This window comes from Balaenoptera physalus (assembly GCF_965194825.1).
Source record: "Balaenoptera physalus genome assembly, chromosome: 13".
NCBI classification, from domain to species: Eukaryota; Metazoa; Chordata; class Mammalia; order Artiodactyla; family Balaenopteridae; genus Balaenoptera; species Balaenoptera physalus.
The window spans coordinates 108,217,410-108,237,529 of NC_138892.1; the positions used below are offsets into that span (position 1 = coordinate 108,217,410).

Below are 20,120 nucleotides of genomic sequence, written 5' to 3' on the forward strand. Positions count from 1 at the left end.
CCCGCCTGCCTCAGGCGGAGCCGCTTCCAGGGGAACAGCAAGTGAGTCACAGGAAGGCGCGCCGTCAGCCCCCAGGGCGCACCCCTGGACTTCCTGTGTCCCTGGGCTGGTGCGCCAACTGGCATGGCCCTCCAGTGCTCTATCTTTCAGGGGATAAGTGGGCAAAGCAAGGTTCATGACGCCATCCCTGACTTAGCACTGGGGATAAGCTGTTTGTGAACACATCTCACGAGGACGTGAGAGCTGTGCGTCACGGGTCCTCTCACAGCCCAGCACATTACAATCCCGCTCTACACATAGGATCTGATGGGGTCCAGCTACCCGGCTGCTCCTTCTGACCGGCATCTCCGGTGCCCCTTCCCCAGGCCAGCCTTCACTTTAAGGGTCTGTTTGGCCTGGAGAGCCTGGCGGTACATACTCAACTCCACCGACCGTGATCACAAATCACCTGGGTGCGTTCAGGCAGCACCCGCACAGGCTGGAGGCTCCCAGCCGCTGCAGCAACAGGAGAAGCAGGGCTCTCGGCACCCCTGCAGCCCAGCACCCAGCAGGAGCCGAGCCCGTCTTCCGCAGGACGGAGGCAGCAGCGGTGGCCGAGCCAGCCCCTCGGGTCCCTGACCCGGGCTTCCTGGGATGCCCGCCCAGAGCCACTCCAGGACGTGCCACTCAAAGTCACCTCTTCACGCACCGACTGTGCTTCCCTGTCTCAGGCCACCTCCGTGACTAGTTTAAGAACCTGGGAATGTAGTGCAGAGTTCACCTTCCCCTTTAGTAATACTCAATTCAAGACTAACCTTCAAATCATACCTTCCACCTAGACTTCAAAGGCCTACCCTAGGCAAAGGGTAAGTAAGGAAAACAGAAGGGAATTTCTAATGAGCTTTTCTCAGAAGACCTCCCCTCCCCAAGCATGGGGAGAGAGGCAGCTTGGCTTCATGGTGACTGGACGCGGCTCCCAAGCTTCCACCTCAGCCTCACAGGCCCTGCCTTAACATGCATATTATCAGAAGAAAAGTTAGAAAGAAACATTCTGCCCTGAGTGTAATTCAACTGAAATCTAACTCACCACTCCCCAGCACCTCCCAGCACAGGAGGGAATCAGGGTCAGCCCCTCTGACTGCTCAGAACCCCAGTCCTCAGCGATTCCAAACCACGAGACAGCAAACCCAGGCCGCACTCACGGCTGTGACGTGGGGGGAACAGAGCAGAGGCCCATCGCTCTGGCGGGTTTCCTGTTACCCGCCAGGCGCCAGTCCCTCTTTCTTTCCGCCCCACTCTATACTATGTAGGAGAAGCAGCTTTACAGGAGATCCTGCAGAAACTTTAGTGAAAATTTCCAAAAAGAGTATTTTAAATGTGGACAAAACACTGAGAAAACGCCCATGATCATCTCTGTCCATGATCTGAAACAAGGAAAAAACCAGTTTGAGACTATTTCTTGGATAACATTTTCCTGTTTAACACAAGACCACTGCCCCGAGCCCCAAGCTCTAGAAACTCGGGATTGTCCTCCAGGGGTCACGCGGACGCATTCCAGCCAAAGGTCAACTTGGGACAAAGGTTATAACAGCAAAACCCCAAAGGCTAAGTACCTGAACACAGGTACCACATAGCTTCAGCTAGTTTCAACACTAATTTAACAGCCCACCCTTTTCACTGGTTTCCCAAATCCCAAGGAGTTAAACAAGTCATGCAATACTATCAGTACTGTCTGTTGAACTTTCCCCCAGAGTCGCCACTCAAATGCGCAAAGAGATCCCTACCCCCGTGACCTAGGCTTCTACGGTGCAGGCCCCACCCGGCTGGCTCGGAGGAGGAGCAGGTGGGAAGGCCCAGCACCCATTCTGGTCCCTGGGCAGTTCCTTTACCTGTTTCCACTGGGGGGCGGGAGCAGGGCGACCCTGCTCAGGCAGGCAGCAGGACGGCTGGCTGAGCCCACGCTCTTGTGTCGGCTGTGACACACAGGCCAAGTATTGGGTAGGGGACAGGACACAGAGACAAAAAAAAAAACAAAAAAACATTAAGGTAGCAGACACAAAAATGGTTCTCACGGAGGATAAACATGCATCTATGAACCGAAGGTGGGTGCACGGAATTAGTTCTAGGAAGTTACACTTACAAAGGAAAATCCTCTATTCCCCCCAACTCGGGCGAAGCCAAATGCAAAAGAAAAGGCAAACAGAAGCTGCAATTCTGATTATCCTTTTCCCACACTCAATGCTCTGAGCCTAACCTCCTAATTCTGGCTTGGAAAATGAATCTTTCCACTCAAAAGGAGCGCGGGAACACCCCCTCCAGTGGAGAGCGCCCCAGCCTTGCGGAGGAGGACGGAACCTGGGCTGCTACAGCCGCCCAGCCGCCTCGCACGTTCACAGTCAAGCCTGCACGTTCTCTGGGGGCCTCGGCACGAACGCCTGGAGCGTGAGGATCTAACCAAGCACTAGATGTGAGAAGTTAGTGATGGTGGTCGGCCTGGCCCCGGTCCACAGGAACAAGGGCTGGCGCACGCGGCCAAGACGAAGAGGCGCTCCCCGCACCAGGAGTTTTGGAAGAAACGCTCAGTGTGGATCTCACAATGCCTGTACCTCCTCTTGAGAAGCCTTAGTGACTTTTAGACAAGCAAGAGGAGAGACGAGACCTAACAGACATGGCAGTCCAGCCCTCAGCAGGGCTCGGGAGTGAGGACAGTCCACGGAGAACCTTTACAGCGCTCACACTCGTGACCTAGTTCAAGGACAGTGTCGGAAAACCACGTGCAACACATAAGAGTGTCTACCTCTGTGCCCTTCATCAAAGATGAGAACCAACTAAACATCCAGCACCAGAGGAAGAGTTAAGAAAAGCATGGAGCACACACTTTGGAACAGGCTTATAAAGAGTTTGGAACATGGAAATATGCCCAAAGTTACATGAAGAAAGCAGAACAGGAAAGTGTACGTTAAGAATGACCTCAACCATGAAAACAAGAATGCACTAAAAAAAGACCAGAAAGAAACATGGCAAAATATTAACAGAATTATAGGGGCCTTAATTACACTTTCCAGCATTTTCCTCAGTAAGCAGGTACCTCTTACGTTACTTACGTATGCATGTACGTGAACACACACCTACGTACACACATCTGGACACCCCGTTTTAAAGATCCTCGGGTGGGCCTGGCTGGTGAGGACAGGAACCCTCGTCCCTGTCCCACGCAGACGCCAGTCTCGAGCCCTGAGCCCTCAGGACCGGGAAGTTCCCCGTCTCACTCACTAACCCCCCTTCCTCTGTGGCCAGCCCAGGTCCGGGCGGGCGAGGTGTGAGCCGGGCTTACCTGCCTCCTCACGCCCGTGGCCTGCGCGGGTGCGTTCTCCTCAAACTTGGCCAGCAGCTGGGTCGCCATGTACTTCACCTTGTTCTGGTTGCCAAGGGCCACGTCCACCCTCCGGTCGCTCAGTGTGCTCACCAGCGTAGGCCTTCCTCCTCTGTAGCCCCGGGGCGCGTCCTCCTGGTGAACAGGGGTATCGAGAGCCGGCCTCGGTCAGAGGAGCCCCTGCCCACACCTCAGGGCCTGGCACAGCGGCTGGTCCCTGCTTTAGGTCGAGCTCAGTGGCTCTCCTCAAGGTTCTAATCTCAAGACGGCCTCGGGCGCAGGGGCAGTATGAAGAGGTACTCGGGCTCTTGCTGGTGTGGTCACATCCCAGGAAAGCTGCTGCCCTTCGCCACATATGGGATTCCAAAGAGACAGGAAGGCCCAGAGCACATGTGTGTGTTCCCTGGATGCTCTCCAAAAAACTAAACAAAGGCAAAAGGCCACAGAAAGCATCTGTGCACAACAATTCTCACAAAGAGTGAACTGAAAAGATCTAGCAATACCGATTTGGGAATTAAGCGTTTCAGCCAAGGAGGGCAATTCAGTACATTCATTCTGGCAAATTCCAGATATTTCTCACCTCTTCCGACTGGCTGGTCTTTCTCCTCTTCCCAGCACCGTCCAAGTCCTTTTCCTTTTTGTCCTGCACCAAGAGCAGAGGGAAACCGCATTCCTCTAGCCACTGCACTGTGCCATTAGTTCTGCAGCTGGAGGAAAAACCCTTCCACTGACCTTGGGAGAGCGCTTCCGAGAAATGGTCTGCCCCAGCTTGCTCAGGAAGGAGATGGGGGATTTAGTGCTGGCTACCAGGACGGCCCTCTCCTCAGCATTCAGTTCCAAGGCGTCTGTGGGCAGAAACAAGCAGTGTCCAAGGACAGCCCTGAGGGCGCCTCCTCGCAGGAGGCTCTCAGAACCTCAGGAAGCTCTGAGGGTTCGTGCGCTCTGAACCCGGCAGGAACTCCACAGAGAAAATGCACACGGAGCCCTGGACGCTGGGCCTTCTCTTCTCCATCCATACAAACAAAACCAACGCTTGCCCCAATCCACTTCAGTCACAAAAACCTCCACTTTCGCTTTTCAGACGCTGCAATCTGCCTGTGCTTGCTGGTTACAACAGAGTGCCGAAGCCTCACTTCAAGATGAAAAGTTCAGGTCGGGAGAGAAAGGGAGGGGTGTCGGGGGGAGGAGACAGGACTCAGGTCACGGGTTCAGGGTGTGCTTGTTGATGTCAGAGTTGTGCATGTCTGTTGTAAGAACTGCATCTCTAATGAGAGAAAGCCACAGATGTCTACAGATATCTACAAGTACATGGGCTAGAAGCACTGGAGAATGGTACCTAAACTCTGTGGGTTCCAATGTTTTATTCGTAACAATAGTAGTGTTGAAATAATAATTGAAACTAATAATACATTGCTAACATTTGTTTAAGTGCTTCCATTCGCCAAACACTCTTCTTAGTGTATTACAATCTAGCCATGTACATGTTATCCCCACTTTACAGATGGGGAAACTGAGGCACAGGGAAGTTTAGTGACTTTAGGTGGAGGAAATGGGATGTAAACCAGGTCAGGTACCATGGTCAACACTTGTAAGCATCATGACGCTGACTCAGTCTGTTTTCTGATAGCCTGAGGGTCAAGGGAAGATGTCTGGAAACACTAAAAGGTAGGAGAAGAAAGAGAAGCCAGAGAAGGAACAGTTACAGAAGAAAGAGAACGAAGCAAGTATAGTCCGGGATCACAGAAGCCAAGAGAAAGAGAGAATTTCAAGAGAAAGGACGTCATTCCAAGTGCTGAACAACGCAGAACAGACGGGTGTCTGAGAGGTGAGAGAGGAGGGAAGAATATGCATCTGGTGATTCTTCACGACCACGGACAACAGTTTTGGCCGGGTTGCAAAGTGTCACAAGATTAGGCAGTGACGAAGTCCAGGCCACAGCAAAAGCACCTTTTCAAAAAGTCTGGTTCTGAGAGAAAGGGAACGAGGGTGGTGGAGTCAAGGACAAGGCTCTAGACGGGAATGCTCATGGCCTCCACAACTGCAGGTCTGCTGAGCAAGACCTGGGTCAGAACAAGGGGCTGACAACAGCGCAGAGAAGCGGGTCTGCTGGAAGAAGGGGCACGGGGGAAGGAGAGGCAGGGGAGCCGCACGGCAGCACCCCTGGGGGGCCCTTACCTCGGGAGGGGAGCGAGTCCCTGAACATCTCGTAGAACTGGGTCAGGTACATCACCATGGACAGCTTGTCCGGCTCCCCCACCGAGGCCATCTCTCTGCCTGTCATGATGGGAGAAATGCCCAGCTCCTTCTCAGCAATATCAAAGGCCAGCTGGTTATTCTTCTCCACATTTTGCTCATCCAAAGAATCAAAATCTCTGAGAAACAGGACAAGGAAAACGTGTCAAGATGGGCTGCTTGTCCCCAGACCAGAAAACACGGTATCACAGAGTCATCATTATTTCTTGGTCTTTCAGCTAAAATCCAGGGCACAGGCCTCACTGAAATCGGAGAGCAAACCTGTCTCACTTCTGTCTCCCTCCTTTTACTAACGAAATGCAAATCATCCTCAGGGAGAAGAAAGGATTAACAATCTACCCATAAGAGAAAAGAGGGGAAAAGTTGGAAAACATAACATTTTTTTTTTAAACACTTTTTAATTTTATTTATTTATTTATGGCTGTGTTGGGTCTTCGTTTCTGTGCGAGGGCTTTCTCCAGTTGCGGCAAGCGGGGGCCACTCTTCATCGCGGTGCGTGGGCCTCTCACTATCGCAGTCTCTCTTGTTGCGGAACACAGGCTCCAGACGCGCAGGCTCAGTAGTTGTGGCTCACGGGCCTAGTTGCTCCGTGGCATGTGGGATCTTCCCAGACCAGGGCTCGAACCCGTGTCCCCTGCATTAGCAGGCAGATTCTCAACCACTGCGCCACCAGGGAAGCCCGGAAAACATAACATTTTATCAGTAACATAAAGTTCTTACTAAAATGTAAGCTCAAGAAAAGGAATTGTTTTTGTTATGTTTCTCCTGTGCCCCGCGTATGGTCTGCATGTATTAAACTTATGCTCAATAACAATAAAGGTCCTATTTGGATCAGGCTGTGTCTAAAGGCTTGGAACCATCACCCCCTGTGTCCTTTGGAGCTGACAAGCTGTTGATGTACTAAATCAGCTCTGGTGAATCTTACTCAGCCTTCCCCTCTAATTCAAAGGGAAATTCCAAAACTTTCCTCAAAAGATTTCTCCACTGCTAAATTTCCTGAGTTTTCCTAAGTATTTAGATTAACAAACATTTCCCACTGGGTTTCAGGCTTCTTGCTATTCAATCAAGTAAAGACTGACAGCATCCTTCTTTAGGTGATTTCAGATTAACTGGGCAGGCCTTATTTTGTGTTAACCTGCTGACTCTGCAACCGTTTTTCATTTTTTAAACTCCTTTACTCTGTATATTAAGCCTACTAAACTATGGGCGCCTCATCCTGAGTGACGTCACGGCAGCCTGAACGGTGCCAAATTAGCTACTCACGGCTCTGTGCACCGTCAGGAGGAAACGCCCGGGCCCCCGGCAGCCTTCGGTCCATTCCTACAGGAGTGTGTCCCCTCCGCGCCAGGCTCCCTTCAGGGACTCTGTCCTGCCCTCCCCCTTCTGTCCTGCCCTCCCTCTGGACTAGGGCTGACTTGCCTGGCCCTTCTCCTGAGCACTTCTGTGTCATCCACTGTCGTCGTTCTCAGGCTGCCCCCTGCCCCCCGGTGGGGTCAATAAGCCCTACTTCAACTTAATTTTCACCAGTCTCGGCATGAGCTAAGGGACAGGGGCACAGAGGTCACTTCCGCTTATCAAGCACGTCAGCACCCCCACTCCTAAGCACTAGGTGAGGCTCCTTTCTTTTATTAACATAAAAAAGAGCCAGGTCTTTCAGGATTCCTTAAGTAATCGTTAGAACAAAACAAATACACAAGAATGGGCCCGTTAAGTGGACCTAATGATGAAAGGACAGGCAGCCAAAATAATGCCATGTGCTCTGCTCGTTTCTGAATCTTCTTGTTTGGCTTCCACGGTAACGAATGCCTACGGGGAGATCTGGGTGCACCGGTCACCACAGCTGACCTGGGTCATTCTGTCATACTAGTCTGCATTTAGGTGAGTACAGAATGACCAAAAGAGGAGATGTCACCGCACAGGTGTGAAAGGCCACCTGAGTGTTACAGGCCTAACAGAGCACGCTTGCAAAAAGTGCAAGAGACCACAGACAATGCCGACAAGCCCCGGTGAATGGAGGAAATGCTCTGCTGGTAGTGACACACGTGCCTTCAGCCCACACTACGGCCAGGCTTTCCTCGTGACCAGCAGCACTGGACAGAGAGCTGGCCGAACGCAGAGCTCAGCCTGGGGCCAAGAAACAGAGTTTTCCTTCGTGTGATGTTAACAGGTCCAGGGGGTGTTATAACCAGTTTTCCACCTTTTGAGTGCTGAGACTTTACAAACAGCTAATCATTCCTGGGTTGAGCTACATAATGCCTAACAGACACAGTTTTAAATATAACTATAAATCAAAATTAGTGACTGACTTCCAGAAGAAGTATCTTATATCTATATCTCGTTCTAGGAAAAGGTACAGAGTTTGGCCGCTTGGAAGCAGGGCACTCGCAAGTCCTGCGGGAATACAGATGAAGCAGAGTCTGGACTCACATCAGATCAGGGCGGTATCTGTGGATGATGGCACACAGCGCCAGGCCGCTCTTCCACGACATGGTGAGGTCCGTCACGTTCACCCCAGCGTAGCCATCTGTCTGCCGCTGGCACCAACCCAGCAGTTTGCTGGAACGAGCCACAGACTCTAAAACAACAACGTTATTATTGGAAGTGTGGTCACTTGGTAGCTTTGATAGAGAATCCACATAACCAGGTTGAAAAAATACTGAAGGCAAGGACAAAATAGTCGTCACTGGTTTTCAAAAGTAAGAAGTTATTTAACTGGTATCATAAGAGTGGAATTTAATTTAATTTTTTTTTTTTTTTTTTTTGGCTGTGCGGCGCGGCTTGTGGAATCTTAGTTCCCCAACCAGGGATCAAACCCGGGCCCACAGCAATGAAATTGCAGAGTCCTAACCACTGGACTGCCAGGGAATTCCCATGGAATTTATGGTAGACAAGAAACTACCAATTTATCCAGACTCTGAGGTCAACATCCATGCCCCAAGAGAATGAGAGATCACAAGTGGGTGCTGTGAATCCTCTCATGCTGAAGCCCAGGGTCCCAGCCACTCTCCAGGACAGGGACGTAGAGGGAAGGGTGCCACCTGCTGAGCTGTCACCCTCACACGTGATGGCTCGAAGATTTCCCTGGAGAGTTGTCTGGCAGGTGGCGGAGGAAACGCCTTCCCTTCAAAGTAACACTGGGAGCACCCGAGAAGAAACGTTCCATTCCACCTAGCAGCACGTTAAACACTCGCTCTCACACTTTCCAAGGTACCGAGCAATCTGCCAAGTGAAGAAACTTTGCAGGACCACACAGGCAAGGCCAAGGATGCCAGATCAGGCCAGGCTTGGCACTCAGTATGACAAGTGGTCACGTCTTGAAAAACTCAACACATAGACACACATACTGGGACGTTTTCCAGTCACTGATGTGTCTTCTAAAACACGAAGAGCCTTTATAAAAAACCATTTTTCATGATCACATCAGAAGAGCTCTGATATAGAACATTTAGAAGAATCTGTGAACTCCGATTTGTGTCCAAGAAAGTCTGTTCCTTACCTTAAGCAGCTGAAAACACTTAACCTTATACTAAGCCATTTGTACATAACAAATTTGTGAACATAACAAAATTAAAACTGCATATCTAAAAATCCCGTTTCACTTCAGTCTTTCAGGGAAAATGTATCCTGAAATGACACAGAGAACTACTGCTGGTGTCATCCTCATAAGTCTCCTGGCTTCAGAAATTCACTTTATTCAGATGTCTCCCAAGTCTGTGTATCCACTGATCCAATACGTACTGGACGACTTCAATATTCCAGGCTCTAGAATAACAGTGAACAAAGACACACTCTCTGGGCACTTCCCTGGCGGTCCAGTGGTTAGGACTCCGCGCTCTCACTGCCGAGGGCCCAGGTTCAATCTGTGGTCAGGGAACTAAGATCCCGCGAGCCGTGCGGTGCGGCCATAAATAAATAAATAAATAAATAAAAGACACACTCTCTGCTTTCAAGGAGATGACACCCCAGTGGAGGAAGATGAAAATGTTTCCAGCTGCCTGCTGGTGGTCACATCTGCCTTGACATCCCAACAGCACGTCAAATTCAAAATGCCCGTGACAGAGCTCAAATCTTCTCAGCCCCAAGTCCTTGTTCAGACTCTGCCAGTGCTTCTGACTCCTTAATGCTCTCGCCAGCCACTTCTGACGCCCCGCTGCACGCCAGGTGCTGCAGCGAACACCCCAACACGCCCCCGAGTCCTCGCAGCCAGCGTGAGGTGGGCGTGGTTACCCCCACTTTGCACACACAGAAACCCAAGTTCAGAGACGCTACGTATGCTGTCAAGCCACATATGCTTCACGGACGGGCACAGCTGGACCGGATGTGGTCTCCCTTCTCATCCGCGGCATCAACACCGGACCGGCCAGCCTGACCACTGGCGCACTTCTAAACTACCTGCTCTGCCCTGTTGCCCTTCTCTGTCCCAGCTCACCTGCAGCTGGCCGGTCACTCTCCTTTTAAAGAACTTTTCAGGGGCCTGCACAGCACAGGCTCCGCCTCCATCACTGTGTCCTGCAGCCGTCGTGGTCCTCAGCTAAGAGGCCACTGCTTCTTCTGTAAAGCCTTCCCTCAAAACTTTGGTCTGCGTGTGTGCTCCCAAGTCCGCCCCCGCCCCCGCCCTCTCAACAGCGCCGAATCCGATTTCTCTTTACACCCTCGTGACGCCTTAGACCAGGTTTCCCAGCCTCGACAGCACTGCTGCTTTAGGCAGTTGATCCTTCGCCGTGGGGCTGACTTGTGTACCACCGGGGGCAGGGCAGTAGCAACATCCCCAGTCCTGACACCCAAAAATGTCTCCAGACACGACCAAACGTCCCCTGGGGGCAAACCACCTCCGGTGAGAACCATGTACGTGACAGCCGGTACTGTGCACACCAAGAGCTCAGCCGATTACACAGAACGCTCTCGACGGCGGAAAGGCCATCACCAGGACTCACCATTGCGGGCCAGTTTTGGGGTAGTTCGGGAATTCACGAGGTTCTCCATCTCCAGATGAATATCTTTTGTTTCTCCAGTATCATACAGATGGCGCACCTGGCAGGAAGTTTACAAGTCGTAAAGAAGGAAAATCACATACCAAGTAACAAATTCCCTACTGAGATCACACTGACTGAAGTGGAAGGCTGGGGAAAGTGTAGTCAGAAGGTATAACGCCAACCTTAATCCCTTCTGGGATACGGTGGGTCACGTACACACAAATGCATGTGAACTGTAAGAACCTGTGCCCAGAGAGAGCCACGGAGGGCCCTCGCACAGTCTCTGCTGGGCCATTACTGCCGCCCAGTGACAGCGGGTTTCCCCCACAAACACAGAGGCCTAGATGTAAAGTGAATAAAAAATTACTCTAGAACACAGGCAAATGCGTTGAATGGGCTGCTTTCTCAGCATTGTTGGGCTCCCTGGGGTTATTATGCTTTGTAAAATGTCACTCTCAGTGCAGTAACAAGGCTTTAGACATTCTGAGTTGGCCGGCAGTATCTTTTACTTGCAGAGGGCCTTATCTTTCCAAGTTCTCTCAAGTGACCCGTGCTGTCTGCCTGCACAACGATCCTGGGAGCAGCAGGGATGGTGACCTCCATGGTACAGATGGGGAAACAAGTTCAGGGAAGGTGAGCGGCGGCCCCCGGGTCACGGTGACCGGTGGCAGTGACGCAGGTGCTTGCTGCACGTCCTGACTAGAGAAAGAGGGCTGAGCTCCTGCACCGTCCACGGGAACCAGGAGATGGGACAGAGCCCTCCGGTCACCAGACAACCCGCTGCCCCAGCTGGTCAGTCTGCTGACGGCAGATGCCTCCCCCAGCCAACTGAGGAAGACGTCTGCTTGGATTGTGAAGGAACGCCGGGTGCGCCGATATTCACGGCGTCTGACTGGTCCTGACCGTGGCCGGGACACGGATGACGGGCCAGGGGCGCTTACCTGGCTTGGCCGGAGGAAGCTGACGTTCATGTTGGGGTATCTGGTGACGGGGTCTATGCTGTACTGGCTGAAGTTCTTGCTCACATTCTCGGGGGTGGTCTGAGGCAGCAACCTATAAATGCTTTCCCTGCAACGACGAACAGCAGTGCGCTCAGAGCGGTGACGGCACCAGAAGCTCCTCCCTCTCCTTTGATAATATTTCTATTTTCTGACAGTCCAGGGTGGGACAAGTCCTCCTCCTTGACGGGTTGCCTCCAACCCCCCATCAGCCCTGGCTTCCCATCCCCACCATCTCAATGATCCCACCAGCACCAGACTGTTAGGGGCCAAGGAGAAGGGCAAGTCCACTGCTGTGGGCAGGGAGCCAAGCCTCACTCTACTTTACTGCTGCGCTGTTTTAGCAAGTAGGCCAATGTTTAATTTTTAAGAAAATCACTGATGAAACAAACTTGCCACCAAATTTACCCAGAGTACCTTAGGTAACAGACTTAAAAAATGGTATCGACCACTAATTTCATCCAGCAAATCCTCTTTCTCTAGTTCTGGTCAAGGCACTTGTTCTTTATTAGCAAGCAAATCCGAGACCTCACCTCATCTGCAATTATCTGCTTCACAATATCTGACCGTTGAGAGTCAATGTTCACAAGCACTTTGTTGTTTCCCTTTGGATTCGAAGTCACTTTTAATTTCTTCTCTTATGTTAGTACATCCCCTGCTACCACACTGATTTCATTAGTACAAGTCTCTCTAGTTTAAGGACAGGAAGATTAAATGCACTATTTTCATGTATTGGGTTGGCCAAAAAGTGCCTTTGGTTTTTAAGTAAAAACTAAAGACACATTTTTCATTTTCACCAAGAACTTTATTGAACAACGTATTTACCCTTTTGTTCCACTACCTTCTGCCATTTTTCAGACAACTTCATAATTCCATCTTCCCAAAACTTTTTATCTTTTTGAGCAAACAACTGTTCCAGGTGGCTTTTACAGTCTTCCAGGGAACTGAAATTTTTTCCATTAAGAGAATTTTGTAAAGACCAAAATAAATGGAAATCCAAAGGTGCAATGTCTAGTGAATACAGCAGATGAATCAGAACTTCCCAGCCAAGCTGTAACAGTTTTTGCCTGGCCATCAAAGAAACATGTGGTCTTGCGTTATCCTGATGGAAGCGTATGCGTTTTCTGTTGACTAATTCCAGACGCTTTTTGTCGAGTGCCACTTTCAGTTGGTCTAACTGGGAGCAGTACTTGTTGGAATTAATCGTTGGGTTTTCCAGAAGGAGCTCATAATAGAGGACTCCCTTCCAATCCCACCATTTACACAACATCACTTTCTTTGGATGAAGACTGGCCTTTGGTGTGGTTGGTGGTGGTTCATTTCGTTTGCCCCACAATCTCTTCCGTTCCACATTATGGGACAATATCCACTTCTCATCGCCTGTCACAACTTGTTTTAAAAACGGAATTTTTTGCTACGTTTAAGTAGAGAATCACATGAGGAAATATGGTCAAGAAGGTTTTTTTCGCTTAACTTATGTGGAACCCAAACATCAAAGCGATCAACATAACCAGGCTGGTGCAAATGATTTTCAGCACTTGATTTGGATATTTTGAGTATGTCGGCTATCTCCCTCGTGGTGTAACGTTGATTGTTCTCAATTAAGGTCTCGATTTGATCACTATCAACTTCAACTGGTCTACCCAACCGTGGAGCATCGTCCAGCGAGAAATCTCCAGCACAAAACTTCGCAGACCACTTTTGACACGTTCGATCAGTCACAGCACCTTCTCCATACACTGCACAAATCTTTTTTTGTGTTTCAGTTGTGTTTTTACCTTTCTAGAAATGATAAAGCATAATATGCTGAAAATGTTGCTTTTTTTCTTCCATCTTCAATATTAAAATGGCTACACAAAAATTCACCAATTTTGATGTCTTTTTTTAAAATTTTTAAATTTTATTTTATTTACTTATTTATTTTTGGCTGCGCTGGGTCTTCGTTGCTGCACGCAGGCTTTCTCTAGTTCTGGCGAGCAGGGTCTACTCTTCATTGCAGTGTGTGAGCTTCTCATTGTGGTGGCTTCTCTTGTTGTGGAGCACGGGCTCTAGGTGCACGGGCTTCAGTAGTTATGGCACGCGGGCTCAGTAGTTGTGGCTCGAGGGCTCTACAGTGCAGGCTCAGTAGCTGTGGTGCACGGGCTTAGTTGCTCTGTGGCATGTGGGATCTTCCCGGACCAGGGCTAGAACCCATGTCCCCTGCATTGGCAGGCGGATTCTTAACCACTGCGCTACCAGGGAAGTCCCAATAAGTCTTTTTTAAAATGCAGGCTGATATGACAGCTGTCACATACAATCTAACAAAATTGTTTCGAATGAAGTTAAAGACAACTAAGTGCTACTAGAGCCATCTTAGGGAAAAAACCGAATGAATCTTTTGGCCAATAGAAATTTATTTGTTCATGTAGCTGACACAAAGGAATCAGAGAGCATCCTTCAATGTTACACAAAGATTCAGATACCACTCATCAGTAACAAATTTGATTTGAAAGGGATAAGAGAACATCACTTAGATTATATAATCTTTAGGTTTCTATGATTTTATGAATACCTATCTTGCCTTCCCTCTCCTAAACATAAAATCATCATTAATGAAGAAGGAAAGAGAAACCTGAACTCTGCCTGAGGAGAAAACCACTGACCCTCCTGTGTCACCGTGGAAGGACGCCCCTCCGGTTACCTCTCTGCCAGGACTTCCAAGGGGCTCCTTCCCAGAGACCAACTGCGCACCATCCAGGCCGAGTCCATAGCAGCTAGAAAGCCCCGGGCTATTCCTGTTCCCATTGGCCAAAAAGGCTACAGAAACAGAAAACAAAGAATTAACCTAAATTACCTTTTAAAAGAGGGAAACTAAACTAAGGAGGAGAGAAAGAGTTTGCTGTTGAAGAGCAGCTGTACCCTGCCCTTCCCTTCCCTACTTCACAACCTGCAGACGGGCAAGTCACAAAGCCTGCGGAACTGCCACCCACAGTGGCAAGCCTGGGCTCCCCGTGGCCTGGGGCCCTCCCCTGTACACTAGACCGCGTGGCGGCGTAGACACTTGCTCCCCAGCTGGGACCCCAGAGCTGCCCCTCAGTGCGATGCCCCCTCGCCAGGCCTCCAACCTGAACTGCCACCTCCTGCTGCTCAGCACTCACCTCCAGAAGGCTGTCCCCTACCAGGGCCACCAGCAGCTGGTGGCCACTGTGCTCCCGCACCAGGGCCGCGTTCTCGGAGGCGTACATGCACGTGAAGTCGAACATGGCCACATCGGGCTGCCCGTAGTGGTTGATGGCGAAGTCCAGGGAGGGCAGCTGCTGCTGGGTGGAGAAGTCGGCCGCCTCCCGGGCATAGCTCAGCAGGGCCTCCTGGTCCACATTCTCCCGGGAGAGCAGGAGCTCCGTGTCGGCGTAGTCCTGTCTCCAGAGGGAAAAGAGGCTCGATGGAAACGCCCAGGCAGGGGCGCAAGAGCCCGCCGGCCACAGCCATGTTGCGCGTGCCAGACGGAACCTAGTTCCGCAGCCTTCCCCTCCCTGTTCCAAAAGCAGTCTTCTATGCAAACTCAAAAGAAAAGGGGGGAGGCTGTTTCTAAAGGAACACAGGTTTTGCTGCCTAGAAACAGAGCCCCCGCTTTTCCATTTACTTGGAACAAGTCACTGCTTCTTCAGTCTAGTCCACTCCACCTCACGGAGTTGCTCTGAATACCAAATACAATGATTTAATGTGATGGTGCTCTGTAAACTGAAAAGCATTCATAGTTCAGGCTGCTATCAGCAATCACCGTCTTCTGGGCAACAGCTGGACCTACACGGGACACTCAACCTTGCATAGCTCATCGAACCCAAAGGAAGAACCTTAAAGCTTCAGTGCCAGAGGGATGAGGAGGTGGGGGCAATAGGAGTCCTGGGGGCCGGGAAGAAATACACTGAAAATGGAACAGAAGTTTTCAAAACAATACACAAGATTCTGAAAGGCCCCACAGTAATCCACCAACAAAGAAAAACAATGATGAGAGAAAAAGGGCTTTCCACAGAAAGGATCGGGAAACTCCTTTTCTGTTTTGGAGGCTCCTGGCACACTGAGCCAAGTCTTTCTTCTCAAGTGGGACCTAAGCTTTCCAAGTGCCCCTGATGGTACTTTCCGCTGGCACTACAAGATGTAAAAGCCAAACACAAATACTCAGGTTGGTCCCAGAAACTGTTTGTTCAACACTTAGTAAGTGGCCACCGTGGGCTCCAAGTCTTAGCTTAGTCCCAAGGCGTACCAGTGGGTTCACCGGCTCTTTCTCACTGATAAAGCATCCAGCCAAATATATCTTGCTCATGCTTTTGGCAGAATGGGCTGTGCCCACTGCTCTGTCCTGTTCTCCTCACACGCATAAAGGGCCACGGGGCTGAGACACGGACACGAGGCCCACGAGCTCCCAGCTCCCAGCTCCCCAGCACCGCCTGCAGACAAGGCAGCACCATAACTCAGACTGAAGTCACCCGACTCATCATCATCCTGCAAAGACAAAGGACACCCTGAATTCAGCCGCCAGTCTGCGCTGGGAACTGCACAGGCCTGAATCACCACATCTGGTGCCTCTTCTCTCCACTCATCACACAGGGACAGTAATTCTCAAATCCAGACCAACAAGACCAAGTAAGACTTAAGAAACTCTCCTTAAGGAGCCATCCACCTGTGGTTCTCTGAGTCCATATTCTGATCATCATCTCAGGGAATGTCATACAATTAGTCATCTGGAAAAAAGGCTTAGCTGGCCCTGGCTCTGGGTGAACAAGAGCCCTCACTGTCAGCCCATAAAGAGGTCCAAATATAGCCCGATCCAGGCACTGTAACCATACCTGCAGTAAAACCAGAACCGTTCTCAGGCTCCCACAAACACCAGTTTTTGCTTCTTGGTCTAACTCCCTTCCCTCTATAAGCCCCTCCCAAAAGATGACCTATTAACCAACCAATAATCGGTCATATATGGAACTCACCATAACCACAAACAGAATCATCTGAAATTAAAATGAATATTTATGCATGAAATGCTATCTGAGATTTGCTTTGCACAGCCCAAAGTGGGAGTGGGGAGTGGGCTGGGCTACTCCTGGGACAGTGCTGGCCACGTGCTGACAACTGCTAATGCTGGATAACAGGCACATCAGGGTTCATCACACAAGTCTCTCCACTTTTGTTCACGCTTGAAATTTTCCATAATAAAAGATTTTTTTAAAAGTTAAACTAAAAAAATCAGAGGAGTACAAAGTATGTGGTCCCAGGAGACGAGTGAGGCACTCATTTTCATCCCCTTGCAGGAAAAAACTCATCAGACAATAAAATTCTTTCTCTTGGTAATCACATGACCCAGTACAACATAAAAAGAGGTTTAAAAGAAATCCGTGACTCACATGCAGTATCACCCCTTTGTCCAGTAAACTCTGCTTTTTGGCTGTCATAACAAAATAGTGTGTGTCATCTTTGTAGTAGACGATGTTCTCCAAATCGATCCCTGCAACAGAGAACAAACGTGCACGTAAGGCTCTGCTGAGATGAAGGTGGGTTAGGGCAGCCAGAGAGACTGTACTGGCCCACAGAGACCAGGGTTGTGGAACTCCAGACAGGGAAAGAGAAAATAAAAAAGGCACCTGAGCCTGATCCTCACTTCCTGCACATTTGTTCACGAAAAGGGGGGAGCCCTGGTTATCCTCACACTACTCTGCATTCACCTGACACCCTGTTATCCTAGCAACAGCAATCAATCGGAAGCAGAAACACGAGGATGGGAAGAAAGGAGAGGTTAACCTCTAGTAAGAGGGTTTGAGTCAGTTCTCAGGTTAAACCTCTTTGATGCTCATCAAGGCAACGGGGGAATCTCCTAGACTCTCACGGGCAGGACAGACAACTGGATGCCTGGAAGTACAGAGTGCACTACTGGCTCTTTAATTCGATTAACCTGAAAAACAGATGCAATGGGAAGAAACCATGTTCTTTCAGAAAACAGGTAAGTGGAATTTGCCACACATTTTTGTTGCAGCAAAATGTCTAAGTGAATCCATCTATTCACAAGCTATCATACAACAACCTCATTTCTATCTAGCACGTGGTTTACTTCAAAGCCAAACAAACTCAGGAAAAAGAAGACACACTCAACACCTAGAGTCAGGTTCTCAACAAACCAGAGCTCCCCTCCAACAGCCGACGGCGTCAGGCACCACCATGCAGAGCCGGGCAGGGGGAAGGGCTGGAGGAGCAGCCCATCCCTGCAATGAGGACAAAGGACACCAGAGTAGGAGACAGAGACACAGAAAGCATACGCTCAGAACGAAGCACGGGAGTGAAGAAGGAGCAGAGGGGCAAACAACACAGCAGTAACACCGATGACCCCCCCACCAAACCCTCCAAGAGAAAGATCACAAGCGGTATTTAAATTTCTATCCTTTTTGCTGTGGAGGCATTGACACCAACCTGTGGCTTCCCTCAGTTCCTGGAAAAATTTCTGGTTGAATATAAAAGCCACACCACTGATCTCTTCCACTTTGGCTTCTGCTGTTGTATTTCGGTTAATAAAATTTGCTGTAATGGCAATGGCCAGTTTGCCACGAAATTCTTTCCGACGAAATCCTGGAAGGAAAGAAATTTTCAGAGGTGGCAAAAGCTGGCTAAAGAAGGAAGATCATGTCACACAGGAGGGGTGCTGAGGAAGACATTAGGGAATATGGGGGATGGGAATCAATGGGAAGATTTTAGGGCAGCTCTCCTCTACCTGGAAATAAGGTGTTTACCTCCCAAAGACTGTAACAATCCAGGAAAGACGTCAAAGTCACCCACAACTAACACACCGCTGGAAATCTGACGGACCAGAAGAGTACTCAGTACGAGGGGTTCCGTTTCATAAAAAGGGATGCCGTCTGCTTTAATAACTTAGGTTTAATCCTGCAATGTTCCCTGCTCACGGGTAGCTTGTCTCCCTGTGCCCTGGGGAAGTGGCCCAGTACCAGCTGGCGGGGCAAAGGTGGGGCCTGCCGTTCACCCAGCCTAGGCAGCGGGGCCTCTGAAGACACAAGCTCTTGGCAGGGTTCCTCCACATGAAGCAGGTGAAGGAGAGAGGAGCACTGCCCGTACCTTCCAAGGTGTTCCTGCGGCCATCCCCTCCAATGATCACTTCAAACTCATATTCTGATACAGGGTGGGTTTTGGGGTGCACCAGGGCCCGCCAACCTATCCCTGTGGACGAAAAGTCAAAATGAAGGTTATCACCCAGACCCATTCATACATCTAAGACATCTCTAGGTACCCAGGTGGGCAGACTGCACAAAACCCCACGCCAAAAACACACCAGGCGTAAAAGCATGGGGTACAAACCAAAGAAAGAAGCCTCGAGGAAGGCTCACAAAGGAACGTCCCCACCACACGACTTCCTATAACGAATCCAAGCACCTGTAATGTCTAATACTATGTCAGAGGCCTCCTCATAAGTCAAAAGTCCCTCCAAAGACACAGGTTGTGCAAATGGAGACACCCCTTTAACTAGCTCTGAAAACAACCCTCAGATTCCTCTCTTCTCCCTGGATCTCATCTTTCCTCGCCTCTTCAAGGCCCCTTTATCCCTCCTTCATTTGTTCACTCACGTTCATTTTCTTGGTCCTCAGGAGGCTCCACAAGTCCTTGGAATTCCACGTTGACATGGATTTCAATGCCTAGGATCAATGCTACTTTCAAAAGTATTAGTTGAAGCTGACGGATACCTGGGTGAACAGGAAGATTACAGGAGTGAGGGCCCACCGGGGGGAGAGGACCAGTCAGCATCACTGCCCCGGTCCCCCCGTCCACCAACGCAGAGTTTATCCAGATGCTCAAAGCCACCTACAGCAGGCGGCTTTTCCGAGCCATGCTCCATAGCGTCTTCCTTTCTTTCTCAAGGGCAAATACAACTCAGTGCAAGAGATGTTCTAGAGAGACACGCAGGCCTACCTCTCAAAAGCTCTGAGACAGAAGGAGACTCTCCCTTCCATCCTCCCTGACACAGAGCCACAGCGACCGAGCAGCACCTACGATGCTGACAGGACTCACCACGGGAGGCAGAAGAGAGGCACCCCCAGGGGTGCTTCCAACTGGATACAAAGGGCCGCCCTGCTTCCTGAATTGCCCACGGCATCTCTCTCTCAGCCTGTTCCCTCGCTGATCTTCACACACTCTTACCGCTGAGAGGGAATCCCTGAAACCAGCCTTAGTCTCTTACCATTCCCCCTCTCACCACTGGTCTATGGCTGCAGAAACTAAGGCTCAAAATGATTGAAAACCTTGCTCATTATCATAGTGAGACTTATTTATTTGTTCAGTGTCCAATGAGTAGTTCCCAGGTGCCAGACACGATCGGCCCCAGGTACACTGAGAGAAAGTCTGGGCCCTGATGTGGGACCCTCTCAGCTCCAAGACAAATCCTGCCACACACAAGGCAGACAAGTCCGCTGACACACTGACCTCGGTCCTCTGTTAACACCGACTGCCTACAGGCTGTGACCAATGTGCTAGGAATACGTGCTAGTCCTCCACGCAGCCGTCTCGGCTATCTCC

At 50.1% G+C, this 20,120-nt stretch overlaps 1 protein-coding gene across 27 annotated transcripts in view; it reads right to left on the minus strand.

Moving 5' to 3' along the window:
- The window catches only part of MICAL3 (microtubule associated monooxygenase, calponin and LIM domain containing 3), a 175,915-nt gene that overhangs the window by 76,904 nt on the left and 78,891 nt on the right, over nucleotides 1-20,120 (minus strand). For 24 of the 27 annotated variants that reach the window (XM_082420527.1, XM_082420526.1, XM_082420528.1 and 21 more), the window contains 14 exons: nucleotides 19,175-19,291; nucleotides 18,669-18,770; nucleotides 18,012-18,167; nucleotides 16,955-17,055; nucleotides 14,714-14,971; nucleotides 14,257-14,372; nucleotides 11,520-11,646; nucleotides 10,540-10,636; nucleotides 8,033-8,180; nucleotides 5,528-5,724; nucleotides 4,085-4,197; nucleotides 3,933-3,995; nucleotides 3,314-3,487; nucleotides 1,869-1,952 (listed from right to left, as the gene is read on the minus strand). In XM_082420527.1, coding sequence (XP_082276653.1) covers nucleotides 1,869-1,952; nucleotides 3,314-3,487; nucleotides 3,933-3,995; nucleotides 4,085-4,197; nucleotides 5,528-5,724; nucleotides 8,033-8,180; nucleotides 10,540-10,636; nucleotides 11,520-11,646; nucleotides 14,257-14,372; nucleotides 14,714-14,971; nucleotides 16,955-17,055; nucleotides 18,012-18,167; nucleotides 18,669-18,770; nucleotides 19,175-19,291 — 1,853 coding nt within the window. The remainder of the gene's footprint in view (nucleotides 1-1,868; nucleotides 1,953-3,313; nucleotides 3,488-3,932; nucleotides 3,996-4,084; nucleotides 4,198-5,527; nucleotides 5,725-8,032; nucleotides 8,181-10,539; nucleotides 10,637-11,519; nucleotides 11,647-14,256; nucleotides 14,373-14,713; nucleotides 14,972-16,954; nucleotides 17,056-18,011; nucleotides 18,168-18,668; nucleotides 18,771-19,174; nucleotides 19,292-20,120) is intronic. The other 3 variants (XM_082420518.1, XM_082420515.1, XM_082420523.1) reach the window with 1 other exon arrangement.